Source organism: Nerophis ophidion, linkage group LG03 (assembly GCF_033978795.1).
Source record: "Nerophis ophidion isolate RoL-2023_Sa linkage group LG03, RoL_Noph_v1.0, whole genome shotgun sequence".
Taxonomy (NCBI): Eukaryota; Metazoa; Chordata; class Actinopteri; order Syngnathiformes; family Syngnathidae; genus Nerophis; species Nerophis ophidion.
In genome coordinates, this window is record NC_084613.1 from 34,575,173 (window position 1) to 34,593,718 (window position 18,546).

General features: G+C 41.0%; 1 protein-coding gene across 6 annotated transcripts in view; it reads right to left on the reverse strand.

Annotated features, from left to right (window-relative positions):
* Positions 1-18,546, reverse strand: part of larp1b (La ribonucleoprotein 1B) — an 85,758-nt gene that overhangs the window by 9,429 nt on the left and 57,783 nt on the right. Inside the window, exons 10-17 of one of the 6 annotated variants that reach the window (XM_061895002.1) lie at positions 13,775-14,134; positions 12,882-12,987; positions 12,647-12,774; positions 5,467-5,573; positions 5,226-5,386; positions 5,008-5,152; positions 4,834-4,943; positions 4,443-4,570 (exon numbers count right to left, since the gene is read on the reverse strand). In XM_061895002.1, the coding sequence (XP_061750986.1) occupies positions 4,443-4,570; positions 4,834-4,943; positions 5,008-5,152; positions 5,226-5,386; positions 5,467-5,573; positions 12,647-12,774; positions 12,882-12,987; positions 13,775-14,134 (1,245 nt within the window). Of the gene's footprint in view, positions 1-4,442; positions 4,571-4,833; positions 4,944-5,007; positions 5,153-5,225; positions 5,387-5,466; positions 5,574-12,646; positions 12,817-12,881; positions 12,991-13,774; positions 14,135-18,546 lie in introns of all 6 variants that reach the window. The other 5 variants (XM_061894997.1, XM_061895001.1, XM_061894999.1 and 2 more) reach the window with 5 other exon arrangements.

The window sequence follows — 18,546 nt, forward strand, 5'->3', positions numbered from 1 at the left end:
GGATACTGAAGCACATAGTGCAAAGACTTTCTGCACTTTCAGTTGCTACAGCGCTCCAAACTTCATGTGACCTTTCAATTAGCCCACGTACAGGATGCAGAAAGCTACATGGAAGGGGTCCATTACTGAGCAGCTGCATCTAAGCCAGGGGTCGGCAACCCGTGGCTCCGGAGCCGCATGCGGCTCTTTGACCACTCTGGTGTGGCTCAGCTGTAAACTTGCCGACCTTCCGAATTTACTGGGAGATTTCAGACCTCAGTGCCTTTCCCGGAAATGTTCTGAGGTTTGCATACTGCGATTTTCACTCGGACAGCAACGTTGAGGGGCGAGCCGTGATGGCAGTGTCCATAACATCTTCTAATACATGTAGTTGTGCCCGCTGTTACACAACATTATGTGCGTACCGGCCGGTCACATGTGTGAAACCTCAATTACAGTCCTCAAGCGATTGCAAGGCAAATTTGTTCAACAGCCATGCAGGTTACACTGAAGGTTGTGATATAAACAACTTTAACACTTTTACTAATAGGCGCCACATTGTGAACCCACACCAAACAAAATGACAAACACAAATTTGGGAAAACATTCGCACTGTAACACAACATAAACACAACATAATAAATACCCAGAATCCCACCCTCAGTGTGACCTGTATGGCTGTTGAACAAGAATGCCTTGCAGTCACATGTGTCCGTCTGCAAAAGCCACATACAACACGTGACCTGACTGGTAAGCTGTTTGTACAAGTTGTGGAGGGCGTTAAAGACAGCGTAGCATGCCCTTATATTTGTTGAATGGGTTTCACTCAGCTGATGTCCGACGGAATAGTCACTCTAAACCCCGCGTGTCTCCGGACAACTTGGGAGGAATTGAATGAGTGATTCTAATAAGGGGCCTTCATATAGAACTCACTGGCCGCACTAACATCAAATCTTCATATTTGATTGCGGGCCGCGTGTCTGAGACCCCTGGTTTATACATAGCACAACGCAAAAAACTAACTCTGTATACAGTGTTATTTCATTATAAATTTCAAGAGTCTTGTGGCTCCCATTATTTTCTTTATTTTGTGAAACGGGTCAAAATGGCTCTTTGAGTGGTAAAGGTTGCTGACCCCTGATCTAAGCAATACATCACCAAGTCCAATGCAAAGCGTCGGATGCAGGGGTGTAAATCATGTCGCCACTGGACTCTAGAGCAGTGGAGAGGCGTTCTCAGGAGTCATGAATCACGCTTTTATATCTGGCAATCTGATGGATGAGTTTGGGTTTGGCGGTTGCCAGGAGAACGGTACATTTTGGACTGCATTGTGCCGAGTTGGAAATTTGGTGGAATAGGAATTATGGTGTGGGGTTGTGTTTCAGGAGTTAGGCTAGGCCTGTTAGTTCCAGTGAAAGGAATTTCACTGAAGCGCTAACAGCCAATCAGATAACAGTATCAACTATCAGGTTTGGTTGCCCCATCTTGTTGTCTGGCGGTTGATTCTTTGCATGGAGTGAGAGAAAAAAGTAAAAAAGGGGAAACTGTGGATAAAACAGGAAAAGTATGGCACTTGGATTTTTTTTCCAAAGAGACCGTAGTCAATGTACTCAGTAAATAATGCAAGTCGTTCATCCCCACCAAGGCGGTAATACCACAGCACCTTAACCGCAGTCACCCTTTAGAGCACAACCCTAAGTTCCTGGCACTAAACTTGCAGCAAATACAGTCATGGTCAAACGTTTACATACACTTGTAAAGAACAATGTCATGGCATGCATTTCTACAACTCTTATTTTTTGTGATAGAGTGATTTGAGCAGATACTTGTTTGTCACAAAAAACATTCATGAAGTTTGGTTCTTTTATTAATTATTTATGGGTCTACTGAAAATGTGACCAAATCTGCTGGGTCAAAAGTATACATACAACAACATACATTATCAATTTTGGTGATGTAGAAAAGCTACAATCAAATCAAATTAGCTTAATGGCATGGCCTCTGAACTTCATGTGAATGATTATGATTGACGATAGGGCTGGGCGATATATCGATATACGCGGGTTTGTCTTTGTGCGATATAGAAAATGACTATATCGTAATATTCGAGTATACCTTCTCACGCAGTTGTTTTTAGCTGCGGGCATTACACTACAGGCTCTTCCAACTCCTTCTTGTGTCTCCTTCTCACAGAGTGTAAGCGCAGGTTCTTACATACGTCACATACTGTCATGTCATACGTCACATACTGTCATGTCATACGTCACATACGTATACGCCCTCGCCTAGCAGAGATGTTGCAGCGTGGCTAACATTAGCCGTGATGCTAGCAGAGTGTTGAGAAGATGCGAATCAGTTAAAAAATGAAGGAAGAATTAATTCCTAAGAAAAATAGCACGGGGTCCATCGTCTGGCGGTGGTTCGGCTTCAAGTGGGAACATGTCGGACAACTTTAATTTGTCAAGTGTGGGGCACAAGCATTGCTACCAGAAGTAGCATTACTGCTAATATGTAGCATCATTTGAAAAGTCACCTGCTAATAACTTTAATAAATACAGTTTTGGTAAATTGACTTAGTTGTGATTTCCTTCTCTGCATGAAAGTTTCAAATGATCATATATTAATGCAGTATGAACAAGAATGTTTTAATTTAGACACATAGAATCATCATCCTGCTTTGAATATATGTATCAAGTGTTCATTCAAGGCTAAGGTAAAATACCGAGATATATATCGTATATCGCGATATGGTCTAAAAATATCGCATTATTAAAAAAAGGCCATATCGGCCAGCCCTACTTGACGACACCTGTTGACTTCTCTGAGCCTATTTAAGTAAGGCTCATGTGATGCAGTCATTAGACTGTTACAAACGCGACAATGGGAAAGTCAAAGGAACTCAGCACAGATCTGAAAAAATAAACTTTGACTTGAAAACGTCAGGAAAGTCCCTTGGAGCCATTTCAAGGCAGCTTAAGGTTCCAAGAGCAACTGTGTAGACAATTGTTTGTAAGTATAAAGTGCATGGCACAGTTTTGTCACTGCCACGATCAGGAAAAAAAACACAAGCTATCACCTGCTACAGAGAAAATTGGTCAGAATGATCAAGAGTCATACGAGAACCATCAAAAAGCAGGTCTGCCATGAATTGGATGCTGCTGGAACACAGGTGTCAGTGTCCACAGTCAAGCATGTTCTGCATCACCATGGACTGAGAGGCTACCATGCAAGAAGGAAGCCCTTGCTCCAGAAGCGACATTTTAAGGCTCGTCTAAAGTTTGCTGCTGATCACATTGACAAAGATAAGACCTTCTGGAGGAAAGTTCTGCGGTCAGATGAAACAAAAATTTAGCTGTTTGGCCACAATATCCAGCAATATGTTGGAAGAGAAAAGGTGAGGCCTTTAATCCCAGGAACACCACGTCTACCGTCAAGCAAGGTGGTGGTAGTGTTATGATCTGGGCCTGTTTTGCTGCCAATGCAACTACTGCTTTACATAGATTAAATGGGACAATGAGAAAGGGTGATTACCTCTAAATTATTCAGGACAATCTAAAATTTTCAGCCCGGAGGTTGGGTCTCGGGCGTAGTTGGGTGTTCCAAGAGGACAATGACCCCAAACACACGTCAAAAGTGGTAAAAGAATGGCTAAATTGGCTGGAATAAAGGTTTCAGAATGGCCTTACCAAAGTCCTGACATAAATCCCATTGAGAACATATGGACAATGCTGAAGAAACAAGTCAATGTCAGAAAACCAATACGTTTAGCTGAACTGCACCACTTTTGTCAAGAAAAGTGGTCAAAAACTCAACCAGAAGCTTGTGGATGGCTACCAAAAGCGCTTTATTGCAGCAAAACTTGCCAAGGGACATGTAACCAAATATTAACATTGCTGATTTGCAGATTTGGTCATATTTTCAGTAGACCCATAATAATGTCATAAAAGAAACAAACTTCATGAAAATGTTATGTGACAAACAACTATGTGCTCCAATCATCCTATCACGAAAAAATAAGAGTTGTAGAAATTATTGGAAACTCAAGACAGCCATGACATTATGTTCTTTACAAGTGTATGTAAACGTTTGACCACGACCGTAGTTCTTCTCAGGTTTCTCTCTGTTTACATTATCAGACTTTTAACTATTTTGTTACACTTTCAGCATTTCTTACATATTCCTTATTTTTGCATCTTTAATTTAAGAGCTTATTGTTAATTATTTATTGTGATTTTAGAATTGTGTTTAAATTGATGGTTTTCCATGCTCATGTTGACATGTCTTTTCCTTTCTGCTTTGATAGCTGAGGGGATTATGTTTACATTTTTATAATTTCCCTCATCGTCATTTTTAAAAGGTCCTTATTTTTAATCAGTCATAAAAATATCAATGATTATTGGTATCGACTACTACAAAACACTTAATATCCTGATTTAGGTTTTACATCGCTGCGCCCTACTCACCACCACCCTGAAATCTTCCAGGTTCCTAAACTGGGACAGGTGTTTCTGCAGTTTTGGGTCGATGGGCTGATTTTTCATTTTGGAGTATTTCAGGAAGGCCCAGAACTTCTCTAGTCCATACAGTTGACCTGGAGAAGACATTGACACATTTAGTGTCATATACAACTTTCAAAAGCGAACATTTATTTTAATGTGAAAAGTAAAAGCCAGCGGGTGTAAAGAGAAGCTCTCAGCAGAGCAACTCATGTGGAAGTAAACCATTCAGTGGCATGCTACGTTCTAGCATGTCTCGTGGAGAAAAAAGGCCGAAAAGTTATCTTCACTGGGGATTTTTATCACTTTTCTCGTGAAAATCTGGTGTCAGCCAACATCCACACGTCATTGCATTTACCTTTGTCGAAGTCCCTTAAGGTCTCTTCTTGGAAATCCTTGAACAGATCCATTCGGAACCTCTTCTCCAGGCCATAGCTGTAGTACCTGAAGAGGCATTCCAGGCCATACCTGTCCAAACAAATGAGAACTTTGGTGGTTCCTAATCTTGCATCTGGGTTGCCCTCGTCCTCACCTGTAGTTTTCTGTGGCGTCTTCCAAAGCAAACTGTTTGAACTCCTCGTACATTTTCCTGTTGAAGTTGTCCCTAAGGAAGAAGGACCAGAACCGGAAAAGGGTGTTCATCTCCTGAGACAGGCCGATGCCCAGGCGCTTACGATCTGAACAAAAACAAACATGGATGCAGTCATTCATCCTGCTTTTTGAAGAGACATTCGTGAGTCTATGTGGTACCATTGAGGCAGCGTCGGCGGTACTTGTGGTAGCCCTGCTGCGTAAAGCCGTTGTCCCTCAACATCTCGTGAGACGGATGCCAAAACTTGGGCAGAGACTGGGGGGTGCATCCGTAAGGTCCCGACAATGGAGCTCCTTCTGAGGGCGAGGCGTTGGAGCTGCTTTGGGCAGAGAAGAGAGAACGTTTGAGTGTCAATGGACCAACTGGCTCCACACATGTATACATTCATGTTAGAGACACCTGATGGATGCAGACCGCGGCCGGTGCTCACGTGAGTCCATCACCCAGCCTATGTGGGCCTCTTGTGGTGGATTTGAACTATGCCGAGTCTTCTTTTTCCTCGGCATCTGGACCGAGACAAACAGAAAACATTCATCAGGACAATTGCTTGCGTCATGCTTAAGGGGAAACTGCCCTTTTTTGGGGGAATTTTGCCAATTGTTCAAAATAATTATGAAAGACAACACCTTTTTTTGGGGGGGGGGCGTGGGTTAAAGATGATAAAAACCACATGAAAGATGCTGCTAATGAGAGTCAGCGTTGTCGTCTTCAAATTCCACCATTACCATTTTGTTTTACACACTGCAAGTCCTCTATAAGTAGTAACAGACACCTTCATAACAATATGTAATATGTTTTATATACACGCTGCAAGTCTATATATAAGTAGTAACAGACACCTCCATAACAATATGTAATATGTTTTATATACACACTGCAAGTCTACATAGAAGTAATAACACACACCTTCATAATAATATGTAATATTTTCAATTTTAATCATAGCTCGGACTGATTTGTCCAGCGCATTGATTTCCGTTTCCTTAGCAGTGCACTTCCGACTTTTGGCAACAAATGTCTTCCCACTTCCGGAAACAAACACGTACAGTGTTTCCCCCAGAAAATTTGTTAGTTAAGTGTTGTTTCTCCAGGGGACAGGCAGACGGACTGGGTGGGTGGGTGTAAGGTAGACTGACCATATTCTGAAATCCCAAAAAGAGGACACATATATGCGTGCCAAGGCAGGCAACACACCAAGGCCGGGACTAGGTGAACATTTGACAATGATACTTGAACTTGCATTATGAATATTGTATTTATTTAAATAAAGCATTGTTTCCCCTCTGTTGACAGCAGTGATGGCGCTGTCACGCCAAAATTCTTCCCCCCTACAAAAACCTTCCCCCCTCCCTTTACTTCTGTGGTCATGATTAATAGACGTTTTGTTAACGCTATATCTTGAAAATATAACGCTGTATTATAAAAATAGACGTTTTGTTAACGCTAGATTATAAAAAAAAATAGAACAAATTAAAAAAATCTATTTACAAACACAAGCTATGGGATGACGTAAGAGGAAACATGAGGAAATGTAAACCCGGAAGTAAATGCGTCATCCCATAGTTTGTGTTTGTAAATTGTTTTTTTTTTTTTATTATTTGTATTTTTTATAATATAATGTTAAAAAAACGTCTGTATTTTTATAATATAGCGTTATATTTTATAATATAGCGTTAACAAAACGTCTGTATTAATCATGATCCCGGAAGTAAATGGGGGGGAAGGTTTTTGTAGGGGGGAAGAAATTTGGCGTGACAGCGCCAGGAATTTTCAAAATGGGGTCCCATGAACTCCATCAAGTCATAAAAACGGGGTCCCACAGTAAATTTTTTGTTCCCACTTTTTTGTAAGCGCTTTGAAAACAAATGCTAAACGTATGCATGGTCCTGTTGTATCTCACATTCTATATTGTGTTTTGGAAAAAGGTTGTCATAAACGTTGATTCATTAGAAGAAGAAATAAAAAAAACAACTAATTTGTATGCATATGTAAATTTATTCAGTTGTAAACATTCATTCACTTTCTTCTTTCCATCATGGATCTAAACTTTACCGCTGCTGTTAGTTTTTTCTATGTTTTTATTTAATAAGTTGTAGGTGTATTTATTTCAGTATAAAAATGTAAAAAGTGTTTTGCTTCAGTCATGAAATGATGATAATGGTGTGCCAGGGCATACATACATTATATATTTAAACCTTAAATCTCTGGAGTCTACATCAGTCAATCCCTCATTTCAAAAGGTTTCAGTTTTTTTTACGTTGTTTTTTGTTTGTTTGTTTTCTGCCCTTTTTTGTAAAACAAATCTGTTTTTTTTATGGCAAACACACAAAATATGCAAAATCTTCCACCAAAAATATTTTTCGAAGTGGAATATTTGATGTGACGTAATCGGAACCTTACAATGATATTGATTCAATATTATGTTTTGAGAATTGACAGTTTGAAAGAAAAAAAGATTTGTTTAAATAGTCAACATTGCAACTTTTTCTAAATTATATTTCACCTTTAAGCTTTTTTATTTCACTTTTAAATAAATAATAAATGATAAATGGGTTGTACTTGTATAACGCTTTTCTACCTTCAAGGTACTCAAAGCGCTTTGACACTACTTCCACATTTACCCATACACACACACATTCACACACTGATGGAGGGAGCTGCCATGCAAGGCCCCAACCAGCACCCATCAGGAGCAAGGGTGAAGTGTCTTGCTCAGGACACAACGGACGTGACGAGGTTGGTTCTAGGTGGGATTTGAACCAGTGACCCTCGGGTTGCGCACGGCCACTCTTCCACTGCGCCACGCCGTCCCTTTTGTTATGTTTTTGTTTATTTTAATAGCATTTTTAGTATGTGCCGTGGGCCTGTAAAACATTACTTGTGGGCCGCAAAAGGTTAAAAAAAAAAATCTGCATCCTTGCTGATTTCAACGTGTTAAAAAGACACAAAAAGTGCGTTAACGCCAACACTGCTCGACAGTATCTTACTCAGTGGCCTAGTGGTTACAGTGTCCGCCCTGAGATCGGTAGGTCGTGAGTTCAAATCCCGGCTGAGTCATACCAAAGACTATAAAAATGGGACCCATAACCTCCCTCTTTGGTACTCAGCCTTAAGGGTGGAATTAGGGGTTAAATCACCATAAATTATTGCCGGGGGCGGCACGGCTGCTGCCCACTGCTCCCCTCACCTCCCAAGGGGTGGTCGAGGGTGATGGGTCAAATGCAGAGAATAATTTTGCCACATCTAGTATGTGTGTGACAATCATTGGTCCTTTAACTTTATAACAAAATAAGTCACACTTATATTCTGTAACATTCAGTTTTGAAAAAAAGTGCAGATGTAGAAATATTCAAAATAATCTCTAAACTTTAATTTTCCCTTGGGGATTAATAAAGTATTTCTGATTCTGATTCTTGTTTGGTGTGGGTTCACAGTGTGGCACATATTTGTAACAGTGTTAAAGTTGTTTATACGGCCACCCTCAGTGTGACCTGTAGGGCTGTTGATCAAGTATGCCTTGCATTCACATGTGAGTGAGCCTTAGATATTATGTGACTGGGCCGGCACGCAAAGGCAGTAGGCACTCCCCCAAAATTGTTGTCTGGATAGAAATCGGGAGAAATTCGGAAAAATGGTTGCCCCGGGAGAATTTCGGGAGGGGCACTTAAAATCGGGAGGCTCCCGGGAAAATCGAATGCTACTGCTTGCGCACACCTTCACAATTTGTTTTGTATTCAACCCCTTCTTAACCCTGGACGTACTGTACATTGAAAATACACACAAAATGCCGGACATTGGAGGCATTTAAGAAACCCCACCCAGACAGCCCGGACAGCTCCGCAAAAGAGGACATGTCCGGCGAAAAGAGGACGTATGGTCAGTCTGGTGTAAGGAACGGTGTAACTCGGCCTGTCGCCATCACCATCACGTCTCCACCTCATCGCTGCCACCACAGCCTGGGGGGGGCAATAGACTACAGATTGTGGTGAAGTAGTCCAGCTTCGTCGAGTGAAAACGCCTACAATTTTTGGTTGTGTTTTCCGCTCCATTTGCTGAATGGCGATATATATACATATTTTTTCCATAAAGTAAAAACAAAACACAAAACAGTCCTACTTACCTGAGATACTAAGTGTAGAGGCAGTGATTTCTTTCTCACTTGTCACCTGGGATAGTGGGTGTGGCTATGTGAGTGTGTGTATGTGTGTGTGTTGGGGGGTGGGGGCTGAATGATTGTTGAAGAAATAACGTGCATCTGCCTGTGAATCCTTTTGTCTTGTATAGAGAGAGTGAGGTAGGGTGCCGTTACTTCTGTTGACCACAATAGGCTATCTTTTTTCATTATAGTCTGGTCCATATAGTCCTGCAAATCCAACTGCATGTAATGTATTGTTTTTTTTTGGGGCGGCATAGCTCGGTTGGGAGAGTGGCCGTGCCAGCAACTTGAGGGTTGCAGGTTCGATTCCCGCTTCCGCCATCCTAGTTACTGCCTTTGTGTCCTTGGGCAAGACACTTTACCCACCTGCTCCCAGTGCCACCCACACTGGTTTAAATGTAACTTAGATATTGGGTTTCACTATGTAAAGCGCTTTGAGTCACTAGAGAAAAGCGCTATATAAATATAATTCACTTCACATCACTATTTTACTCAAGGTGAAAATAAATCACCCTCAAAGCTGCAGTAACGACTTCATGTTGCATCCTTGGACCAAGCGTGTCAGACAGCCCTGCTTTTTACTCTCAATGACTAATTTATTTCTGATAGTCACACAACACTAAGTATGTCATTATTATGACTTAGTAAGTCAATATTTTGACTTAGTAATGAACTAAGTCAAAATAATGACAAAATGACTTAATGAGTCAAAATAATGACTTACAAAGTCAAATTAATAAGCGTAAGAAATAAGCATTTGAAAAAAAAAGAGTTAAGCTCAACTCATCATGCTTAATTTATCACAGCATTTGGGAAGCCTGTAGTTGATTTTTATTATATAAATGTTATATTCTTATCAACATGTGGTAGCAGAGACCCTGCCATTCAAAACTAAGCTGCTACATTACTAATGATTAATTAGACTATAGCTGAAAAAAAATAGTACAATAGCAATAGGAGAGACTATTCATCCCCGACCACCATGGAGTTCATGTGGGCTTTATGATGCAGTTACATTATTATATCAACTATCAGAGACAGCTTCAGGAAACTCTTCATTTAACATAATGTCGTTGTTTGCTGCTTCAACAAAGAAAAAGGTAAAGTGAAATAACTTAGTTGTAGGTCAATAATGCTTATCTTTCTCTCAGACAGACAGGACTTTGCTGTCCGTAACACACACGCACCGCACAGCGAGCTTACGTTATGCTAAATGTAAATTAGCCTTCACCTCAAGGACTGCGAGTGAGCTGAGCCGCCGCTTATGTTTCTAGAACGTCAATGGGCTCATAGTGATGTTACTAGTAGTTGACTGGGAGGTGTTTATTATAATTTGGGGGGAGTCCGCTGCCTTATGTTTAACGGCTAAACTAGGCTGACCATATTCTGAAATCCCAAAAAGAGGACACATATATGCATGCCAAGGCGAGCAGCACACCAAGCCCGGGACTAGGTGATAATTTGCCAATGATACTCAAATTTGCTTCAAAAAATAATATATTTATTTAAATAAAGCATCGATTAGCATGGCATGCTAATCAATGCTAACATGCTATTTAGGCTAGCTGCGTATACATATTGCATCGTTATGCCTCATTTGTAGCTATATTTGCATCCAGCCATTCCCTCCACCCACATTTAATGCCAAACAAACACATACCAATCGACGGATACAAGTACACCAGTGGTTAAAAGATCCAAAAGTCCCTCGTCTGCACATTTTACCGGCGATGCTAGGACAGACATGGCACAGAGATGTATGGATACCCTGCGACACTCAATCGTTGGTTAGAAGGCGATCGCCGAATAGCTTCAATAGCTATTCGCTCAATAGCTTCAGTTTCTTCTTCAATTTCGTTTTCGCTATCCGCCTCCATACTCCAATTATCCGTTTCAATACATGCGTAATCTGTTGAATCGCTTAAGCCGCTGATATCCGAGTCTGTATCCGAGCTAACGTTGCTATATCTTGCTGTGCTATCCGCCATGTTGGCATCACTAAATGACGCCACAGGAAAATGGACGATGGATTTAAAGATAGCTAAAATCAGGCATTTTAAAGCCTTTTTTCGGGATATTCCATGATGGGTAAAATTTTGAAAAAAACTTAGAAAAAAAAAATAAGCCACTGGGAACTGATTTTTACTGGTTTTAACCCTTCTGAAATTGTGATAATGTTCCCCTTTAAGACACCCCGCCCGGACAGCCACACAAAAGAGGACATGTCCCGGGAAAAGAGGACGTATGGTCAGTCAAGCGAAACACCTTTCTTCTCACCACACCGCAGGAGCACTGATTTCATGCACTCTGAATACGCACTGCTGATTAGCTGTTACATGCACTCTGAAAACACACTGCTGATTGGCTGTTACCACTCTGCGTGTAACCAATCAAATGGTTCTGAGGGTGAGACAATTCTGGGTGCTGCAGCGACTTACTGACAGAGCAGAGCCAGAACTAAGCTGTGCAGCTTGTTAAGACTTTAGTTTAGGCGGTGGCTCTTTGTTGTTAAGGCGGCGCCCTAACAACAAAGCGCTGCGGGAAACCCTGACGTATGTCCTCTAATCATGGCAGACTTGGTAATACACAACAAAGACGACTATTTGGATGAACTACTGCTTTTAGAAGTGAGCACAAAGGAAGAGTGAGACGTTGGAACAGACGGAATCCAAGACAGTGAGGTGAAAGTGACTCAAAGCAGCAAAAGGTGTAATTTGAAGCAAAGATAGTTCGACATAAATAGAGTGCTTACCCAAATAAACAGGAAAAACATCGCTGGCCAGCTAGGCCAAATGTCAAATTGTCCATCGAGTGAGTCACTTTAATATTGATCATAATACACGTGGCACGTCATGCGTGCTATGACAACTACAGTACATATGATGTCTGGATAGCTGTGTACAAACAAAACATGAAATAATACTTTACAGATACTGCAATATGATTGTTCATGTTTTTCAGTCAGTAAAGATTGGTGTCTTATCACATTGTGTTGTGAATTACAAACTCAAAAAAATTTGGTGTTGACCTAAAAGCTAGATTCTCTTTCCGCAGTTGGCTTTTACAGCTAAGACCAAAGCATACCGAAGTGTTACTACGCTAGAAAAAAAAAAAAAAAAAAGAGTTCCTCTGTGTTCACTCTTACAATAATGTCGCTACAGTTTGGTTACTATACAGGTTATGGAACATAAATTAAGTATTGTTGACAGTTTTTGAATGCATTTTTAAAGTGATTTAGAGGTAGAATTGATTGCTCATATTAGCTACATTGCTAGCCATCAAGAACAAGCAGATTTTGCAAGTTAGAATGCAAAAAAACAAAAAACCTTTCGTCCTCTTGTCACTCACAATGATTGTAAAAAATAGGCAAAATTCCCAATACAATGCAGTTCCTCTTTAAGTGTTGTCACCTTATAACCTCACCTGTCCATCTACAGCACCGCTCTCCTTAATCACAGGATAAAAGCGCGGCGCCTTAGTTGGGTCCTGGCGCCCGGGGGTCCTAGGTGTTCTTGGGGTCTTGGGTTGGTGGGCACTTGGCGATTCTGGCACTGTTTTGGGCAGCGAACGGGCCATGTCAGCCTCACTGGGCACTACAAACAACACTTTTAGTCTCCATTACACTTTAAAAACAATAACCGACTGTTGTCACTTGTACCTGGAAGAGAGGGCACTTCCTGGTTGAGGTCCACAGGCACTTTTGGCGTGAGGGTGTCAAATTCATCTTTGCTGATGACGCTCAGCTTCTTGAAGTTTTCCACTTCCTGCTGAAGTCGACAAGTTATTGGTACTGGATTAATTTGGGGTTTGGGATGACTGATTGGACCTACAGGCCGTAAAGGCTGATAAGAAGTCAATCACGGGACCTGAGTTTGTGACACAGCAGATGTGTAATGGACTTTGAATGTTACACATCAGTGGTGGGAGGAGGAGAAAGGGACCTTGGCGTGTGTGATCAGGCGTGAAAGTTCCCACATGTGGATAACGTTTGCGCCAGCATGAGCGAAACACTAAATTAATGCTTTCTGACCCGTGACAGAGGCTGTTGTGTAACAGTTGTAAGGTATACAAGTCATACCTGTCAACATTTGCAGGTAAAAATATGGGAAATTTCCTGGGAAAATTAGGAGAATTACAACCAAATATGAGTTATAATATCCTGAGGAAAACGGTGGGGTTGACAGGTGTGATTTGGTAGCCAGCCCTGCCTGTGTTTAGCAAGCATTGTGCAATGCAATCAAGCCAGTCTTGCTTTAGCACTAATGAAGCATAATGACATGTTAGTACAATGCACTGCTCAGTCAAGCATTATAAAAGACAACAATTACATAATTGTTTCAGAATGCAGTGTGCAAGCAGAACAGCCTTGCCAAAAAGCAGGTCAGGCCTCTTGGGTTATTAACAGCAGCCTAAATTTGAACACGCCTACACGCTTTCACAGCGCCGCCAGGCTATGACTGGTTACGGTGGTGCCGCTGTGGGACACATTTGACTTTTCTCATGATTAATTTGGCTGGCAGTCGAATTGCAACGTGTCAACAGAATTGTTACCTTGCTACACTCCAGCTGCTCTTCCCCCTTCCACAGGTCCTGCTCGTAGTAGTAGAGGCCGTCGTTGATGGCTTTGGCTAAGTCCGTTGTAATCTTCGCTCTGGACTCGTGGCTGCCGGTGCGGTCACCCCCGGGGTGCTTGCGCATGTAGGGGGGTGTCTGCGTGACGATCAAGATTTTGCTGACATCCCGGTCATCCAGCTCATAATCGGAGTCGTCCTCGTCCGACCAGTCAGTGAACTTGTTCTTCTTCGGTGCCATTTGCTCCATTTCCTCGTCAAACATAAAGTCCAGTTCCTCCTGGTCGGGTTCGGTCACCGGCCGGGCGTGGTGGGGGGTCGGCGGTGCATCGCCGCGGTCCTTGAAGACATAATGATATATTAGCAAGTAAAACAGAAGCAACCTAAGCCTCAACGTTTCAGCAGGGTATTATACTCCCGCCTATATGTGTACCAAGGTGTGTTATATCATTTGAAAGCTTATTTCCCTGGGATTCAGCTGATGTACATCATTCCAGGACCAATTATAACTGCATGCTCTTTAATTTATATAAAAAATTACTAAAATAGTTGCAAAACATAACCATTAATGGGACAGACACACTATGGAAGCTTCACAGTATTCCAAAGCATATACGTTTTAAAATTAAGGTCATGTTATGTTGGCAATGATTCAGTAAATGTCGGTCCAAAACAAACCTTAGATCCATTAAAAAAACACCAACAACTGCTCATTGTTTTCGTCTGATGCGCATATTAATCGTGAATTATGTTAGCATGGATGCATTCGTTCCACCATGCCACAACTCTTAAGTTTTGATGGACACCTCACGAGGAGAAAACCGTTTACGTAGCCAATCAACTTCTGTGGCAACAAAATGTACCAGCTCCTCGTGTAAGACTTATACGTTGAATAGTCAATGAAATTGTTCATACACTGATATGCTGGTTGATGGGTGGGATTTTGTCATTACCGCAATTGTGAATGGGAAAATGTACATTTAAGTGTGGACTGTGCCTCATCATTGTGCCTTTGAAGTTTTTGAAGTCTTTATTCAAACAAACAATGATGATTAAAGTGTATTCAAAGACAAGATACAGTGTTAAGACAAGGGGTTTTGTTCGCATGGCGTTGGTGAATACTTTGACTGAGTGTGACCAGATGAAATATCTGATCTTAGCTTACAAAAAAAACATGTAAAATACTAGATTTTTGAAGAATCATTGTTAAATTCCAAAAATTGTTTTGTCGGCTGTAACCACACCAACATTCTTTTTAGTAAAAACTATCTAGTAAAACTGGCCAGTTTTTGCCGTACAAACCCCGCCAAAACCAACTCTGTCATATGAACAGCAGGCGCTCTCTCCCTATCCCATTTGCGCCCACAGACGCAACCATTACACTCAGCTACTGATGAGTTTACATCCCCACAAAAAGTCGGACAACTCCAACACCATACAAACTGTAAATGCCAGGTTGTTACACAATGATGCGGCTCAAACGCAGCCAACAGATGTCATTAATGGCGTGTTATGCGTGTGTTTTTCCATTTTGCTAGTTCGCTCACAGCTAACAGCGCAGCAGAGTTGAGAATTAAATGCTTATAACTCTTATTACAGTGAAACAAGCAAGTACTGTACAGCCACAATCAGATGTGAGCTTATCGTACTGTGATGTATAAAGTGTTAAAATGAATCTTAAAATGGTACAAAAATACAGAAACGCTAATGAAAACTGTAATGATATATTCTACATATTGAAAGCTAGAAGAATGTACACATTATCACATGCTTGCATCTCATTGTGTAACACATGAATGGGAAACTAAACGTGATCTCTGAAAGGGGTACAAATTATTTCCAAAGCAAGATTACCGCCCAGACATACAATACTAGTAGATAGCTCATGAAAAACAATTTTTTTGTTATTGTCATTCATTCACTTATATTACAATATAATATGGAGATGACTGCTTTCATTTGAAAAAAATAATGAGACATTGAACTTATGTCAGGTTTGGAACAAGTGTGACCACCATGTTGCTCACATGTGCTCCACTGAATGCTCAAGGAGTTGGTGCGTTTGCTTACTCAAATAAAAAATTATACGGAACATTGGCTCTGATGCATGTCTTTTCTTTTTCTTTTTTTTTTAATGGTTTACATATTTTAAACACAAATCTTTATTTTTAATATCAACATATCTTTTGTTACATTATATTTAGAGATGTCCGATAATATCGGACTGCCGATATTGTCGGCCGATAAATGCTCTAAAATGTGACATCCGAAATTATTGGTATCGTTTCAAAAATTAAAATGTATGACTTTTTAAAATCGCCGCTGTACGCAGTGGTACACGGACGTAGGGAGGAGTACAGAGCGCCAATAAACCTTAAAGGCACTGCCTTTGCAAGCCGGACCAATCACATAATATCTACGGCTTTTCACACACACAAGTGAATGAAATGCATACTTGGTCAACAGCCATACAGGTCACACTGAGGGTGGCCGTATACACAACTTTAACACTGTTACAAATATGCGCCACACTGTGAACCCACCCCAAACAAGAATAACACATTTCGGGAGAACATCTGCACCGTAACACAACATAAACACAACAGAAAAAATACCCAGAACCCCCTGCAGCACTAATTCTCCTGGTATGCTACACCCCCCAGCCCCGCCCACCTCAACCTCCTCATGCTCTCTTAGGGAGAGCATGTCCCAAATTCAAATCTGTTGGTTAGAGTCATGTTAAAAGCAATAATGCACTTTGTTACTTCTATAATATATAAGGCAGTGCCATGTTGGCATTTTTTCCATAACTGGAGTTTATTTATTTTGGAAAACCATGTTACATTATTTAATGCAGTGGTTCTCAACCTTTTTTTAGTGATGTACCCCCTGTGAATTTTTTTATTTATTTCAAGTACCCCCTAATCAGAGCAAAGCATTTTTGGTTGAAAAAAAGAGATAAAGAAGTAAAATACAGCACTATGTCATCAGTTTCTGATTTATTAAATTGTATAACAGTGCAAAATATGCTCATTTGTAGTGGTCTTTCTTGAACTATTTGGGAAAAAAGTTTTGAAAATAACTAAAAACTTGTTGAAAAATAAACAAGTGATTCAACTATAAAAAAAAATTTCTACACAGAAGTAATCATCAACTTAAAGTGCCCCTCTTCGGGGATTTTAATAGAGATCCATCTGGATTCATGAACATAAATCTAAAAATGTCTTCACAAAAAAATAAATCTTTAACATCAATATTTATGGAAAATGTCAACAAAAAATCTAGCTGTCAACACTGAATATTGCACTGTTGCATTACTTTTCACAGTTTATGAACTTACATTCATATTTTCTTGAAGTATTATTCAATAAATATTTTTAGAAAGGATTTTTGAATTGTTGCTATTTTTAGAATATTTAAAAAAAAATCTCACTTACCCCTTGGCATACCTTCAAGTACCCCCAGGGGTACGCTTACCCCCATTTGAAAACCACTGGTTTAATGCATCCAGCGGGGCATCACAACAAAATTAGGCATAATAATGTGTTAATTCCACAACTGTATATATCGGTATCGGTGGATACTGGAATCCGTAATTAAGAGTTGGACAATATCGGAATAACAGCAAAAAAAGCCATTATCGGACATCTGTAATTATATTGTTTTGATCTATTTTTCAATCTGCATATTTGATTCCACAATGCAACATGCTGCACTTTGTTCACCTTTGTCTATGTACATATATAATTCTGCCCTCCCTGAATGTTGGAAATTTAGTTTAGCATTATTTAGTTTGTTTTAAATTACAGATGAAAAAACGTCCAACTTGGTTGTCTATTGATAGTCTCCACTATTAAGTTACTCTACAACTAACCAAGAAAAATTAATATACACATGAAGTGCACATACATTATGTAGGAATTGGGTTAAATCCACAACACAGCCTGGTATGAACTGAAAAAAAGCCATGAGCAAAGTTTAACAAATGTGATTTATAGCAGGAGAAAATTTAACATTTGTCCATCCATCCATCCATCTTCTTCCACCCATCCGAGATTGGGTTGTGGGGGCAGCAGCCAAAGCAGGGATGCCCAGTCTTCCCTCTCCCCAGCCACTTCGTCTAGCTCTTCCCGGGGGATCCCGAGGCGTTCCCAGGCCAGCCGGGAGAGATAGTCTTCCCAACGTGCCCTGGGTCTTCCCCGTTGCCTCCTACCGGTCGGACGTGCCCGAAATACCTCCCTAGGGAGGCGTTTGGGTGGCATCCTGACCAGATGCCCGAACCACCTCATCTGGCTCCTCTCGATGTGGAAGAGCAGCGGATTTACTTTGAGCTCCTCCCGGATGACAGAGCTTCTCACCCTATCTGTAAGGGAGAGCCCCGCCACCCGGCGGAGGAAACTCATTTTTGCCGCTTGTACCCGAGATCTTGTCCTTTCGGTCATGACCCAAAGCTCATGAACATAGGTTAGGATGGGAACGTAGATCGACCAGTAAATTGAGAGCTTTGCTTTCCGGCTCAGTTCCTTCACCATAACGGACCGATACATCGTCCGCATTACTGAAGACGCCGCACCGATCCGCCTGTCGATCTCACGGTTCAAGCTTACCTCACTCGTGAACAAGACTCCGAAGTGCTTGAACTCCTCCACTTGGGGCAAGATCTCCTCCCCAACCCGGAAATGGCACTCCATCCTTTTCCGGGCGAGAACCATGGACTCTGACTTGGAGGTGCTGATTCTCATCCCAGTCTCT